Source organism: Nicotiana attenuata, chromosome 7 (genome assembly GCF_001879085.1).
Source record: "Nicotiana attenuata strain UT chromosome 7, NIATTr2, whole genome shotgun sequence".
Classification (NCBI taxonomy): Eukaryota; Viridiplantae; Streptophyta; class Magnoliopsida; order Solanales; family Solanaceae; genus Nicotiana; species Nicotiana attenuata.
This window is the reverse complement of record NC_031995.1, coordinates 10,146,883-10,163,098: the sequence shown is the minus strand read 5'-3', so window position 1 is coordinate 10,163,098 and position 16,216 is coordinate 10,146,883. Positions and strand designations below refer to the sequence as shown.

Sequence of the window (16,216 nt, the reverse complement as noted above, 5' to 3'; positions counted from 1 at the left end):
GAGTCTCGGCTCCAACATCCCTCACGAACGCCAAATATGAAAGGCAACCCTTCCCAACCATACGTTGGGCCTTTAGGAATAAAATTACCCTGCTAGGAACATAGTCAGTCATACCACGCCACTCGATCCTCGGTACACCCGGTATAGCAAAAGTGACTGTCTTAGCGTGGCAGTCTAGGATAGCATGACACGGAGATAACCAGTCCATGCCCAGAATAACATCAAAATCGACCATGCTCAATAGCAACAGATCAACTCGGGTCTCCAGACCCCCAATAGTAACCAAACATGACTGGTATACATGGTCTACAACGACAGTATCGCCCACCGGGGTAGATACATGAACAGGTAAAGCAAGACACCCTCGGGACGTACCCAAATAATGAGCAAAATACGAGGACACGTAAGAATAGGTGGAACCGGGATCAAATAAGACTGAGGCATCTCTGTGGCAGACTGAAATAATACCTGTAATAACAGCATCCGAAGCAATAACATCTGTCCTGCCCTGAAGAGCAAAAAAGCGAGCCTGACCACCGCCCGATCGACCACCTCCCCTGGGGCGACCCCTGGCTGCCTGACCCTCACCCCTAGCTGGCGGGGCGGGTGCTGAAGAAACTGGACCAGAAGATGAGGGCTGACCCCTCTGCTGAGATGAGCTAGCAACACAACGAGGACACTCCCTCCGCATATGCCCAAACTCTCCACACTCATAGCAACTCCCAGGTGCTGGGGACTGGGACTGAAGGGAACCCCTCGCGCCGGAGTGACTAGCTGATGCACTCGGCCTGGAAGAACCCTGAGCAGATGGAGCACGAGATGAACTCTGTGATGGAAGAGCGCTGAGAGATGGCTGACTCTGCTGAGAACCTTGATAACCACGACCTGAAGATCCTCCTCGGTACTCGGGTCGAGCTGACTGAGCGGGCCTGAAAGAACGACCCCGACCCTGCTGGAACTGGCCCCTCGAAGGAGCGCCACTGTAACTACCAGAACCTCGAGGCCTCTTGGCCTCCCTCTCATCTCGATCCTGACGGCGAACCGCCTCAATCTCTCGGGCTATATCAACCACCTCCGAGAATGTGGCACCCAGCACTCGCTCCCTAGTCATAAGAACTCGAAGAGGGTAGCTGAGACCGTCAACAAACCTCCGGATACGCTCACGATCTGTCGGAACCAGCCAAACTGCATGCCGAGCCAACTCTGAAAATCTCATCTCATACTGGGACACTGTCATATCTCCCTGCCGTAGCCACTCAAACTGTCTGCGCAGCTCCTCTCTGCGGGACTGCGGTACATACTTCTCCAAGAAGAGAGTCGAGAACTCCTGCCAAGTCAAAGGTGCTGCACCAGCCGGTCTATGCCGCTCATACGCCTCCCACCAAGTGAAGGCAGCTCCAGTAAACTGAAAAGTAGTAAAAGCCACACCACTGGACTCAAGAATCCCCGCTGTACGGAGCATCCGCTGACATCTATCGAGAAAACCCTGGGCATCCTCGCCCTCAGCTCCACTAAATGTCGGAGGCTGGAGCCTACCAAACCTCTCGAGGCGACGCTGCTCGTCCTCGGGCATAACTGGAACCCTGAACTCCTGTACTGGCACAGCTGGCTGAGCTGGAGGTGCCTCTGGAGTCTGTAATCCCTGCACTACCTGCTCAGGTGTGCGAGCAGCGGGGGTCTGATTTCCTCCCCCAGCCTGCGAAGTAGCTGCTGCTGCTGTAGTGGCTGAAACCACCTGAGCCAGGCCCGTGCACACTGTCAAGATCTGAGCTAATGTCTCCTGAAGGCCAGGAATCACGATGGGCACAGTTGGTGCCTGAACTAGTGCTGCTGGAGCCTGATCCTGAGCTCGGGCAACTGGTGGATCAACAGGTGCTGCCCCTACTGCTCTGCCTCTGCCACGACCGCGTTCACGGCCTCTGGTGGTCTCAGTGGGTGGTACTGGGGGTCGTCCGCCACGTCCGGTAGCTCGTGTCCTCACCATCTGTGAGAGAATAGAATAAAGAGAGGTTTAGTACTCGGATCAACAAGTTCGCACGACAAGAATTCCAAGAATGTGAAGTTTCCTAAAAGGTTCTGCAGCCTCTCGAGGATAAGTACAGACGTCTCCGTACCGATCCGCGAGACTCTACTAAATCAGCTCATGACTTGTGAGACCTAGTAACCTAGACTCTGATACCAACTTGTCACGGCCCAAATCCCAAACCCAGCCGTGATGGCGCCTCTCGTGAAGACAAGGCCAGCCAGAACAATGCCAACACCTCTTTTAAGCAGTTAATTACCATTAAGCAATTCTAAGGCATGATTTGATAACAATAATTCGTGGGAATATGGAATATAACAGTAGAAACCATCCCAACACAGCCCAAATCGGGGTGTCACAAGTCATGAGCTACTACAGAATTTCTATAAGTCTACAAACAGAATATCTGATACAGAAGTCTGGAATAACTGAAATAACATGAAATAGGGGAGTCAAGGGGGCTACGGACGCCAACAGCTACCTTGAAACTCCGAACTCGCTGCCTGATCTGGACAAGGATATCAGTGCTCAGGAACGGACTCTGCTATGCCTGAATCTGCACACATAGTGCAGGGAGTAATGTGAGTACTCCGACCCAGTGAGTAATAATAATAAATAATAGTTGAAGATAAGAAAACACATAACAACACAAGGCAGTTCTATATTAGGCAGTAAATCACTTAAAGCAGTAAAATCCGTGAAATCATGTGAAATCTCCGTTTTAAAGGCAAGTAAATCAGGTAAAACAACTAATAAATGGAATAGAGTAAAACTGCCCCCGGGCCCAGTATCAACCGCTCAGTACAGTAACTCAGATTACTCTCAGAATAGTATCATATAATTACCACTGCGGCGTGCAGTCCGATCCATATCTCGCTGCGGCGTGCAGCCTGATCCATCGATGCGGCGTGCAACCCGATCCATCACTGCGGCGTGCAGCCCGATCCATCGCTGCGGCGTGCAGCCCGATCCATATGGGTACCCGCGCTCACTATAGGGGTGCAGACTCCGGAGGGGCTCCTACTTCCCAAGCGCAATATTGTTGCGGCGCACAGCCCGATCCACATAAATATTTGCTGCGGCGTGCAGCCCGATCCATATGAGTATTTGCTGCGGCGTGCAGCCCGATCCATAATATATATAATATCCTCACTGTTGGGTTCTCAACCCCTCTCAGTCATTTTAGGACACAATAGTATAGGGCAGGGATCTCAGCCCACATATCTTCCCTCATTTAGGATTAACACTTATAAAAACGGTTCACATTGTTTAATCAATTAGAAACATGACTGAGGGTGTGATTTGTACTAAGTAAAGTGAGGAAAATCAGTCATAATACCCCTAAGGGTTCTACAAGTCGGCACGAGGCCCCAAACATGGCAACTAGCCAAAATCATGATGATAAACAAATCAGCTTAATCAAATACGCAGTGAAATATCAAACGGGACGGAAAAAGTCACAATCCCTAGTAGTAAACAACCCCGCGCCCGCCATTAAGCGCGTGTTTCACCTCAATATGGCACTACGTTGTGCAAATCTGGGGTTTCAAACCCTCAGGATATCATTTACTATCATTACTCACCTCAAGCCGGCCAAAATCCTAGCTCGCTATGCCCTTGCCTCGCAAATCGACCTCCTCGTGCGTCGAATCTGGTTAAAACCACAACGAATACGTTACAATAGGCTAAGGGAACATAACCCAATCGAGAAGACTCGAAAAATATCGAAATTTACGAAATTGGCAAAACCCGAGCCCCGGGCCCACTTCTCGAAAAATCAGAAAATTAACATCATCTGATTCCTTATCTCGCCACGAGTCTATACAAATCAAAATTACCAAAATCGGAGTCCATTTGACCCCTCAAATTCCACTTTGAAATACCAAATTCCCAAGCCCTAGCTTTACCCTCTTTTGATGAATTTCCACAAATTTCCACGTTAATTCTACCATTAAATCATGTATTAAGGTCAAGGAACTCGCCTCCAATCACACCTAATCGAAATCCCCTTCAAATTCTGCCCAAAAGCTCTCAAGGTCGATCAAAAATGGTGGAAATGAACTCAAGCTCGCGGAACAAAATGAGCTTTAAAACCCTTTCTCTGAACAGTCGTTTCCGCATCTGCGGTTACTTTACCGCACATGCGACTTTTGCTTCTGCGGTTGCACCTCCGCTTCTGCGGATCTTCAATAGGCCAAGGACCGCTTTTGCGGTAACCATCCCGCTCCTGCGGTCTCCGCACCTGCGCACCACTTTCCGCTTCTGCGGAATACCCCTCATAAACGCGGACCGCTTCTGCGGTCAATAACCGCATCTGCGGGTACCGCACCTGCGGAAACCCCCTCGCTTCTGCGAAAATTCTCCAAACGACCCACGCTCGCACCTGTGCCTCACGACTTCGCATCCGCGGACCGCATCTGCGGCCCCATTTCCGCAGATGCGGAAATACCAGATATCAGCTAAACTTCAGCAATCACCAAGTCTAAAATCAACCCGATGGCCATCCGAAATCACCAAAAGTGCCAACCCATCCTAAAACATCATTCAAACCTATTCCAATCATCAAAACACCACAATTAACACCAAAGCTATGAAATTACATCGGATTTAAGCCTAAGTTCTTCTAAACTTCCGAATTACGCATTTGATCAAAAACCCGACCAAAACACCTCCGAATGATCTGAAATTTTGCACACACATCCAAAATCACCTAACGAAGCTACAACAACTCTCGAAATTCCATTCCGACCCTCGGATCGAAATCTCACCTACCAACTGGAATTCGCCAAAATACTAACTTCGCCAATTCAAGCCTAGTTCTACACCGGACCTCCAAAATCAATTTCGATCTCACTCCTAAGTCACAAATCATCCCCCGAAGCTAACCAAATCACCGAAAATCACATCCGAGCCCTCTAACTCACAAGTCAACATCCGGTTGACTTTTTCAATACAAACCTTCCTTAAAGATAATATATGTCTCATTTCCATCCGAAACCAATTCAAATCGACTCATTCACTCAAGACTCTTATAATAAAACATAAGGAAGCAGAAAATGGGGGAAACGGGGCGGTAACTCACGTGACGACGGGCCGGGTCGTCACATCTTTTTTCCTTGCAAGGTTTTTAACGAGGCAACCAAAATGCGTATTTCTAAACATGTGTACTCTTTTTCCTTCTCTAGAATTTTTTTCCCACTAGTTTAATATAGTTAAGGTTTTAACGAGGCACATTATCTGTTGAATAGATATCCAAGGGGGAGTGTTATAAATAGAATTTTATTTAAGGTGAATGTCTATATTTTAGAAAGATCTTAGGATTTTACTTGGTGACTAAGTCACTCTTTCCCTATAAATAGAGAGGTACTATTCCATTGTAATTCATCCCAAATCAATAAGAATTCTCTCTCTACTTTTCTCTACAATACTATTCTTCTTCTTTTATTATTTTATTATAATTATTAGTTTTTTAAACATTGCTTAATCTTTTCTTTAAAAGTGTCTCTCACAACCAACTATAAAGGGCACAAATCATCTCGCATTCATGCAAAAGTCCAGCCCCATACGGATATTATGCAGTTAGCCTACCCACCCTAATGTAAATATCAACAGTTTTCAGTTCCAACACGAAACCTATAGGTCACACACATGATCAACTTTAACATTACGCTCGCAACCAACTATATAAACATTAAATAAGTGTTACTCCAATACTTTTAGTTTAAACAGTTAGAATTTAATTTTAAACTTTTAGTATACATCGACATACTTTATTCCCCAAATCTGGGAATTTTGCCAATAATCTATCGCACTTATCTTTCCCATAGCCGGAGTTGTGAGACGCTAGAGTGCAGTGACATCAGAGATCTCCACCTCTTAGTTCTACAAGCAAGTCAATTGAAGCTCTATTTTTCAATTTCGGAGCTCCAATTAAGAAAATATGGGTCGTTCTCGGGCCGTACATCAATCCGCCGATGATGATCCAAGTCAGAGGTCAGTTAAATTATAATTTGCTTATTCAATTTGATTAACGATTCTTTTTCGAATTTTAGTCTGCTTTTATAGTATTTGCACAATATTTAGGTATTTCCAAATAGTTCTGGTGTTTTGTGCATGATACTTGAACATGGTTAAGCTACAACTCCATTATTTATGTTAGTATATTGAGCAACCAAAGTATAGGATACTGACTAAGTGAAAAAGCAAAGAAGAAAGTTATCGTTGTTAGGTTATATAACAAGAGAAGAGTTGGAGATACAAAGGAAAATGAGAGATAGACTGGAAGTCTTAGTTTGAACTTTGAATTGGCTCGATTAATCAATGATGATATAGCATTGTTGAATTATAATATTAGATACTGATTTTATGAGGAGAAAAGAGAGGTTGAGTTGCAGGTCTTTGATGTGGAATACGAGCGTCTTGTTTCTCAATCTCTGTTAATATGAGTTGGAGCTTACTCAAATTGCATAGGATGTAGTGGCATGTTCTAACTCAGTAGAAGAATCAAGTTTAAATTTCTTTAGCTCTAGTAGAACCGAATAAAAAGCTCCTTGATTGATAATTTAATATCTATTTGAGGTTTTCCTTTTCCTTACATTTTTGTTACTTTTGATATAAAAGCGTGTATTAGCTGCTATTCGAATTACGTTTTCTTGAGAGGCTAGTCCAATGATTTGTTTGCCAATGCATTTCCTAAACAACAACTATGTCTTAGTCCCAAACAAGTAGGGATCGGCTATCTGAATCCTGACTAACCATGTTTTTCCATTTAAACTCATCTCATGCCATACTCATTCACAAAAGTAAAAGTAAAAAAATAAGTTAAATATATATAAATAATAGTAAAAAATAATATTAGAAGTTTCTATATTTTTATTGGCATATAAACCTATGATAAAGATGCCTCTAGAAAAGCATCAGACCTAAATAATGTACTAACATGACTAATACATTTTCCTACTAGTTGCTATTACTTATACTTGGTTTCCAAGAAATTGTAAGTTTTTCGAAATAACTTTCTTCCAAATGATTTTAGGTCTACCTCGTCCCATTTTAGCACCTTCACCTACCATGATTTCATACCTAAATACCAATGCATCTAGAGGTCGACCCAGAACATGGCCAGACCATTTCAAGCGACCTTATCTCATTTTAGCCTCAATGCTTGCTACTTTGACCTTGCCAAAGTGATCCTAATTGTTTGAAAAAAGGAAATCGTTTTTAATGAGATACAATCCCTTCCCCGAACCCCGCGCATAGCGGGAGCTTAGTGCACCGGGCTGCCCTTTTAGACGTGTCAGTCTCACTTGCATTAGTGTTTTGTTTCTTAACATCTCAGAGTTAAACTTTAAAAAGTTAACCAAGCTATTAAGTGCATTACTTTTTCTTTTGTTTTCCTTTTCTTCTCATTGGGTCAAACTGACTAATTTTTTGTTTGAATTCGAACATAGAATTTTCAATCTTTTTGTATTAAAATTTACATACTTAAGAAACTACATAAAAAATACTATAAGTCACAATAGTTAACAGTTCAAAATATTTAAAAAGTATTTACAAAAATCAAGATCAAAGAAAATCTTGTTTGACTCCCCGGATCGTAATAGGTTCACATAAACTGAAATGGAGGGAGTATTACAGAGCAGCAGTAGTGATAGCTGATGCTTGGGCTCCGTTGCCAAATGGCTTACTTAACTTTTTGCTCGGATATAGATCCTTACCTTCTGGTCTAGAACATTGCTTTTCGCAAGTGCATAGACAGTTTAAATTTTCTTGCATTACATATCATGTACGGATATGTGTCTATGTAAACGTAGTTCCGTACTTATCATTGCTTCATACAGAGCTGTATTTAATTTGATTCTATGGTTTATTGGCCTGATATCATAACTTACTTTCCCTTGCCCCCTTTAACTCTTTGGTAGGTCAAAGAGAAAAAGGACAGTACCAAATGTGGAGAATTTTGATACTGCAGCTGCTGGTATGGTCTTTGAGATTATACATTGGTAATTAGCATCCTGGGGAATGAAAAATTTACAAAAGCAGGATCTCCCCTCAGTTTAAACAAACATGCATTTGACTTGTAAACTGGACACATTTGAACTATTTACTCCGTCTATCTCAAAAAGAAAGTCTTACTTTGAAGAGGAAAGTGTTGCGACATTTTGTATGAAGCAAAAAACTTTCATAGAACCCCCTTTTCTCTTCCCGAGGAAAGTCTTGCAACATTTGTGTGTCACAAATTTTAATTCATGGGGAATTCTCGTTTTCTCTTTTCAGTAAAACCTTTTGCTTTATTTTTCTCTCAAAGAAGCACTAGATTCAACATAAGACCAAACATGTTTCTGCAACGAACACTAAATTGTTTAAATTTTAACTGTTTATCATAAATAAATAATTAAGACTATAAATTTAATTCTTCTCATACTAAAGTGCCAAGTCAGATTCACATGGAGAGAAAGTACATAATTCTTTATTCATCACAGTTTGTGACCATGTTTGTGGAACAAAATTTTATTTTTACCTTCTATTTCGTGTTTCATATTTTTTAATCTTGTTCATGGCGGAACAGACCGTCAGACCGTATCATAAATTGTTCTATTTCTTTTTCTTACTTGAAAAAAAAAAGAACAATTTATGAGTCTTCACTGTAAGTGTTCTCCCACGACATAGACATGCATTGTAACTACAATTTCTGGAACCTTGTTTGTTATGCCTGGTGTTCTACTCAGATGCTAATCACGAATTAATTCCCGTTTTAAGTTGAACCTTATAATTTGTCTTGTCTCTATATATGAAGGCCAAGTATTGAGCGACGGCAAAAAAGCTTTGTACCATTGCAATTATTGCAATAAAGACATCTCTGGAAGGATTCGAATTAAATGTGCTGTGTGCTCTGACTTTGATCTTTGTGTGGAATGCTTTTCTGTTGGAGCAGAAGTGCAACCTCACAAAAGCAATCATCTGTATAGGGTTATGGTTAGTGACTTCATCTAATTGAATTTCTCATCAAAATGGTGGACTACTTCAGTGAAGTACTTCTCTTATTGTGTTATTCGTATCTATCAACTGACAGAAATAATTTAAGTCGGGAAAATGCTTGAAGCAGTCTTAATTTGCAGCCCTAATTCGGAGTATATTTTGTTCAAAGCTCATGCTCCTCATTGATCTCACATTGCTGAAGCAGATATCATCATTTTGTGTATATCCTAATTGCTTTAGACAAAGCTCTGGAGAACTTCTTAAAGACCTTTTTAAAAAGATTGTGCAAGGTGAACTCTATACCTGGTTTATATCGGAAAGTTGACCACTCAGCTAATATGAAAGGGTTGTGCAGTCTTCCTAGCTGCTTGATGGTCAGTCATAGTCGTAAGAACTGTGTCTACAATCAATAGTTAATTATCTCCATGGTCATCTGCTAGCAAGATGGCTTTTGATCTAATCCTGTTCGTCAAAGCGTGCTGCTGTCTGTTGAAACACTATCATGATTTCATTACTAGCTTCTGGATATAATCCTTTACCTAGTTACCGATAGTGGGCTAAGTTGGATTCATAATGAGATGGAAAATAATAGATAGAAATGATTATGCTCATGAAAAGGTTGTTCTAACTGCAATAATGAGATGCTTACGTCCAGGAGACGATTTTCATGTGATGGAAGTAAGTTGGATGCTCATACTGACTTTTGATTCTATATTTAGAGAGGTAGAATTGAAGTTTACACGTTTTATGTGGATGCTAAGCAATAGAGATTGATATGGTTACTTTGTTGAACTTGTCAAACCTAAAAGCATGGGTTTTGCTAATATGCCCATTGTGCTCTCAAAATAGGAACAAGGTTCTTATGAAGCTGTTGCTCAAGAGTGAAATGCCAGCTTATAATCATGCTTAATTACAAATAATGGGATTAGTAGGTGCGTGTGTTCAGTGGATATCAACTTCCTGTCTTAACTGATCAATGATCTTAACCAAAGCAATTTTTCTCACACATTTACTTTGTGGGGAGGAGGTCCGGATCTTTTGTGCTTCTACTTTACATAGTTATATTCTCACCCTTTTTATAACCTCTTATTTTCTATTGAAATATATGTCTCGGATATGTACTCAAGGCTTTCTTCTATCAACAGGATAACCTGTCATTTCCTCTTATATGTGCTGACTGGAATGCAGATGAGGAAATGTTACTTCTAGAGGTAGTTTTCTATCTTTCTGCTTGTGTTTAAATACTTCAATTATCATTTATTTCTCTACTCTATATTTTGTTTACAAGTTCTCTTAATGTATCTTAATGATCTTGATCTTATACATAATTTGTGGAGGATTGCAGATCTCTTGCTTTTAGTTTATCACCTGTCCTCCTTTTCTTTTGTAGGGCATGGAAATGTACGGATTGGCAAACTGGGCTGAAGTTGCAGAACATGTTGGAACAAAAAGTAAATTGCAGTGTATTGACCATTATAATACCATATATATTAATTCTCCTTGTTTTCCGCTTCCGGTAAGTGATCCTCGTAACACAGTGCAGCATTACATCAAAGGCTTCAATATGAAAAGCTGAATCTACGTTCAATCTCTCTAGGACATGTCTCACGTTATGGGAAAGAGCAGAGAGGAACTTCTCGCCATGGCCAAGGAGCAAGGTAAACTCAAGAGCTTTTTTTGTTTGAGATGGATAAACTCTAGAGCTTTTCTTTCTCGTATTTTCATTTTGCTTTTTATATCTCTTAGTCGAGGTATGCAGAAGCTGGCCGGACCCACCATCACTAAAAAAAGGTCTTAAGCTTAAAGTCAGATTGGGACTAACTTGAAAGAATGGAGAAAACGGTGTTCGTCTCTTGGTTTAGCTTGGTTTTTAGACATTTTGGTTCTATATTTTCGGTATTCGGTTTCTTAAAATGCTATACCAATACCATACCCGATTAAAATCGGTATGGTTCGGCTTTTCTCCTTTTGGTTTCAGTTTGATAATTTCGGTTTGTTCAGCTTGGATAGAGGATTGTAACTCTGTTTTTTTGTCTTTTAGAGGTAATAAAATCATGGATAAAACAATAAATCAAAGAAAGTGTCTTCTAGAACTTCCAATTTCTAGAGAGAGCGAGTTAGAAGAAAGGTATGTGTGATCTTATATGAACTTTCAACTGGACTATCATCAGTTGTAAAATAAATATAGCCGGGAAACTGAAATTGCCGATTTCTGATTTCTAAAGCCTAGGTGGGAAAGGCGGAAATGTAAGTAGGTAAAAAAGGAAAAAGGGGGAAAGGTAAAAAAGTAAACCCTATAAGGATAACAACAACAACAACAACAACCCAGTAAAATCCCACAAGTAAGGGGTCTGGGGAGGGTAGAGTGTACGCAGACCTTACCCCTACCCAGATGGAGTAGAGAGGTTGTTTCCGATTGACCCTCGGCTCAAGAAAACGAAAAAGACAAACCCTATAAGGATAAAGAAGGGGCTTTTATATTTATATATAATCTAAAATATGTGTATTGTGTAAGTTAGTTTGTATTTCAGTATGGTATCAGTATTTTGGTATTTTTTTTTTCCAAATACCGAACACCATACCAAATACCGAATTTTTTCAACACTTGAACCAAATACCATACCGGATACCGAAATTCGGTATATGCTAAATCATGCACACCCCTAGACGGGGCACTGACACTATAATGGTTTTGCCTCTTAGTTATCTGCTTCGTACGCTTTCTCTTTCTTGTCAGTGCATCAGTTTGGTGTTCACTGCATAACACAATCAAGCTGTGCTTTCCTCCTACCTCATGTCGGACAGGCCGATGTTTACTTCAATTGGCTGGTTCGGCCATCAAGAGATTGTGTCTGTATTGGGTTATAAACAGAATTTTCAGGTTTTTCTGGGACCCTGAATTTTCCTTTTCATTTGATGAATAAAAATTATATAGCAGACCAAGATCATTTGTATCCCCCCCCCATGGCATCAGAAAAAAAAACAAAAAAGAGGGATAGCCAGAAATGTCTGGTCTCTGCATTCTTTCATAGGCCTGTCTGCTCATGCTCCATTTGTAGTCAGCAGATATTGTCATTTCTTGATGATGGAGTAATGTTGCTTTGGAGGAAGTACAAGCATATCCACCATTCTCAGAATCACATTGTCTCTTACTAATTGAATGTTTATTCTTGTTAGGATATGCTGCTCCCCAGGAAGTGAATGTTAAAGAAGAGTCTCCATTCTCTGCAAGAATCAAGTATAGTCGGGTTTGTTCCAAATAAAAGCAAGTTTCATAGTTTTCTCTGTTCTCATACATTTGGACACGTATTTTCAGGATGGAAGATCAACGGGAAGAAAATTCAGCTGGACTTGCCTCAGGTAGTTTAGCTTCTGGCACAAGTTGCTACCCTTATGATCATTCCCAACTCAGCTCCCATTAAAAAAAGAATAAAGTAAAAATAAATTTTCTCCTGATGTCCTGCAGAGGCAGTAATATATTTATAATGTGTGTGTGTGTGTATGGAGAGAGAGAGAGATGGCGGGAAAATTAGTATACCTTCGGTTTATGCTGGCATATGTTCGCTTACTTTCTCTATCATGGCGGATTTGGTTTCAGTTGGAGGTTCTGCTTCTGGTACATTGACAGGAGCTGGAAAGAGGACATCTGGCGTACTCCATAGTAAGGAGAATCATGATAGCATCAAAGTGGAAGGTATCAATTGCTCTAGCATTAGAGCACAGAAAATAGTGATGCTTACTGTTCGTGCACCATTGCTCTATCATGCATTAGGGTGTTCACTTTAAGATTCGGATATCCATGTACTAGTCTTATAAAGTATGATTATTTAGTACTACTTCTTGTTGAGTGATGCTGTTCATAAATATTTTGAAAGCCAAATATGGCAAAGAACGTTATGCAAGTACATGCTTAGTCCAAATTTCTACTTGATTGTGAATGGGAGATTCCATATCATTGCTGTAGTACTTAGATTTGATAATTTCTTTACAGTACACATGGTAACTTTTTTATCTGAGAGAAATGCTAAGAGATTTTTGTTGTTCGACTTTAGGTTGTCCTGCAGACAGGAGTGTTGGAGAGAAAAAGCCTAGACCTGCAATGGATGAGGGGCCTTCTATGACAGAATTGAGTGGTTATAATTCCAAGAGAGGGGAGTTTGAAATTGAATACGATAATGATGCTGAGCAGATGCTGGCTGATATGGAATTTAAAGAGACAGATAGCAACGCTGAACGTGAACTGAAACTGCGGGTATTGCATATATACTATAAAAGGTAAGTAATCCTCACAGAACTGTGATGTTGGTACTTATTTTCCTCCTTTTCCCCAGCATATGCAAAAAACTGAATGTTAAATGCTAACTCTATCAGTTACCTTTCCTCCCCCCCCCCCTCGCCCCCCTCCCCCCCCAACCTACCATTCCAAGTGCGAGAATCATTGCAGAAGAGAGCTATCTGATTCTAAAAGTATTAACTTTTTGCCACATCTGAAAATGTCAATTGGCCTCTTGACTTTAAGGTGGTTTTATTGAATGCTTCATTCAACTGAAGCAACTGATGCTTGCTGGTAGAACCACCTATATTTTAGTTTTCTCGGGAATCTTGTGGATGAATAGTGGACTTCAACTTGCCTTGAGCAACATAGCAATTTTGTAAAATTTTAACTGTCCCCTTCTGTGATGCATTTCTCTTCTGTCTGAAAAATAGATTCCATTCGATGTAAGTTTCTGTTGCCTGTATGCATTTTCAGTTGTCCTCAGATTGAAGGTAGTTCAATACCCTCTTGACATCTCGCTGGGTCTGGTTGATAATCTTCCCGTGATTGTGATTTTGTGGTGGGGTTGGGGGGGGGGGGGTTGGGAGCGAATCCCTGTTAGGCTCTTCTGGTGCTTCATGTTGTCGATATGGATTTTTGAACTATGTATTCATGAGAAAATGTATCTATTGAAGGCAATTATACAGTACAATTGTCTATGCTAGTTGCTCTGATGTGCTAATTAATGGCTCATGAGACCCTTAATTCGTGTTAGTTTGTGAAATTCTTCAATATGTTAATATTCTGCAGGCTTGATGAGAGGAAACGTAGGAAGGACTTTATTTTGGAAAGAAATCTACTTCAGCCTGACCCTTTCGAGAAAGACCTCACCCCGGAGGAGAAGGACATCTGCCGTTGCTACAGGGTGTTCATGCGTTTTAATTCAAAAGAGGAGCATGAGGATTTCCTGAGGAGCATCATTGAGGAGCACCGGATGGTAAAACGAATACAAGATCTTCAGGTTAGATGAGAAGTCTTGCTAATAGCATACCTCCAGGATGACGATCCTCTTTTCTGGGCTCTTTGGAATCTCTTCGGAATGAATATAATACGTATACACATATTGGAACATTAATAACTCGTAATCATGTTTTGTTACACATTAAAACGTCATGTTCCAGTACTAATATATTGGGAATGTGAAAAACACAAACTCAATATGCAGAATTTTAAAAAATAATGTTTTATTACTTTGAACACTTGATCTTATAATTTAACGATATACTCGGTAAGCATTTTTTATAAAAGTTACAACTTATTTTCTCCTATTTTTGTTACTACCATGCATAAAGTCTACAAGCAAGCTATTTTCCTCAACCATAGGTAGTGGTCTCTTTTCTTTTGTTCTTGTAATGGTGTTGTCCGGACCAGCTTGAACGCACTTCAACTTATCGTAGGATGCCTACTCCTCCCATCAGCACAATTATTCGGTCACTTTGTCCATCAAAATTTAGGCAAGAAAGAATCTAGCATATTTTGCGTCTGTTGAGGTTTGGACCCTGGTCTCCTGTGATTTTCATCCCGCTTAAGTAACAGTTAGGTCATACCATTGGGTGCTGTAGGTAGTGGTTGTTGCATGGTATGCATTTCAAGTTCTTAAAGCAAATAAAATTTGGTGAAAATTAAAGACCCATAGGTTGGCTCAAGCACGTACTTCTGGCATATGTGACAAATTTAAACACTGTATGTTGTGTCTTGTCTATTAAGTTTTCAAGTTAGTGTTAAATATTGAAATATTCAGTCCCTGCACCCAGGATGCCCGAGCTGCTGGTTGCCGAACTTCAGCTGAGGCTGAAAGATATATTGAACAAAAGAGAAAGCGGGAAACTGGAGAAAATTTGCTTAGACTAAAGGAGAACTCCCAGAGTGGCCCAAGTGGCAAATATTTGCAAAGAGCAGGTCACTTTAAAGTGGAGCATAACAGCAGCCCCAGAGGAGTTGCTACAGGCCCTGAAATACTGGATTCTTGTTACAAGGACTTATCATCAACCACCGCACCACATGGTGTTGGAAGTGCTTTAGACGTTTGGGACGTCAGTGGCTTTTTCGGGGCTGAGTTACTCTCAGAAGCTGTAAGAATCTTCTGTTTCTGCTGCCAGATCATTAACCATGCAATCGATTTCATATGACTTACTATATATACCAGAATGGGGATTGATGTGGCTATTCTGACAGTTTTAGTGCTCCCAGAAAGACGATAATTTTCGAAACTTTTTGTTATTAGTGTATGGCTGCATCCTTTTAATCTTAACCTGCATTTGTGGCAATTGCAAATGCAGGAAAAACAGCTTTGTGATGAGATCAGAATCCTGCCGGCTCATTATCTAAACATGTTGCAGACCATGTCTATGGGGATCTTGAATGGCAACATCACCAAGAAATCTGATGCTCATGGTCTGTTCAATGTTGATCCGAATAAGTTGGACAAAGTGTATGAGATGCTTGTTAAAAAGGGCATTGCTCAAGCATAATATTGCTACTTCTCAGGTTCAAGCATGCTTTCACTACTTAGTACCAAAGTGGCATGGCTGACTTCTATGCTTGAATTCTTCCAAACTATCTAAAGCTTTACGTTAGAATGAAGGTTACCGAAGACATTGCTGTTCGATGGTATCGCGTACTTGCAGCGGGAAGAAAAGCCATGCAGTAGAACTCCATTTATAGTGTTAACGTTGTAAATATGAGGGTCGTAACACTAGTTTTTTACAGTGTTCCCTTTAGCATTGTAATTATTATGGCTTTGTCAGTTATCTGTCCGGAAGAAAAGTAGTGTGTTGGAAATGTATGCTGTTGTTTGAGGCATGCGTATACGTGAAGTTAATACATCAAATTAGATTTAAGAATAATTTGCTGGTTAAAAGCTAATTTTAACACATGTTTCTTTTGTATTATTATTTTTA

General features: G+C 40.6%; 1 protein-coding gene across 1 annotated transcript; it reads left to right on the top strand.

The window, feature by feature from the left end:
* LOC109228678 (transcriptional adapter ADA2-like) lies at positions 5,733 to 16,216 on the top strand. Its single transcript, XM_019393839.1, has 13 exons — positions 5,733 to 6,016; positions 7,945 to 8,000; positions 8,820 to 8,998; positions 10,147 to 10,212; positions 10,392 to 10,517; positions 10,599 to 10,659; positions 12,179 to 12,239; positions 12,318 to 12,361; positions 12,600 to 12,695; positions 13,054 to 13,276; positions 14,067 to 14,277; positions 15,071 to 15,388; positions 15,596 to 16,216. Exons 1-13 carry the CDS (start codon positions 5,964 to 5,966, stop codon positions 15,785 to 15,787), a joined length of 1,686 nt encoding a protein of 561 aa, XP_019249384.1. The 5' UTR covers positions 5,733 to 5,963; the 3' UTR covers positions 15,788 to 16,216.

What these genes read in the sequence shown, in the direction of transcription:
- LOC109228678 (XM_019393839.1), top strand. Translation starts at nt 5,964, where the DNA reads ATGGGTCGTTCTCGGGCCGTACATCAATCCGCCGATGATGATCCAAGT. An exon ending in ATCATCTGTATAGGGTTATG is followed by an intron (nt 8,999 to 10,146) that starts GTTAGTGACTTC and finishes TTCTATCAACAG; the next exon opens with GATAACCTGTCATTTCCTCT. An exon ending in CTGAGTTACTCTCAGAAGCT is followed by an intron (nt 15,389 to 15,595) that starts GTAAGAATCTTC and finishes TTGCAAATGCAG; the next exon opens with GAAAAACAGCTTTGTGATGA.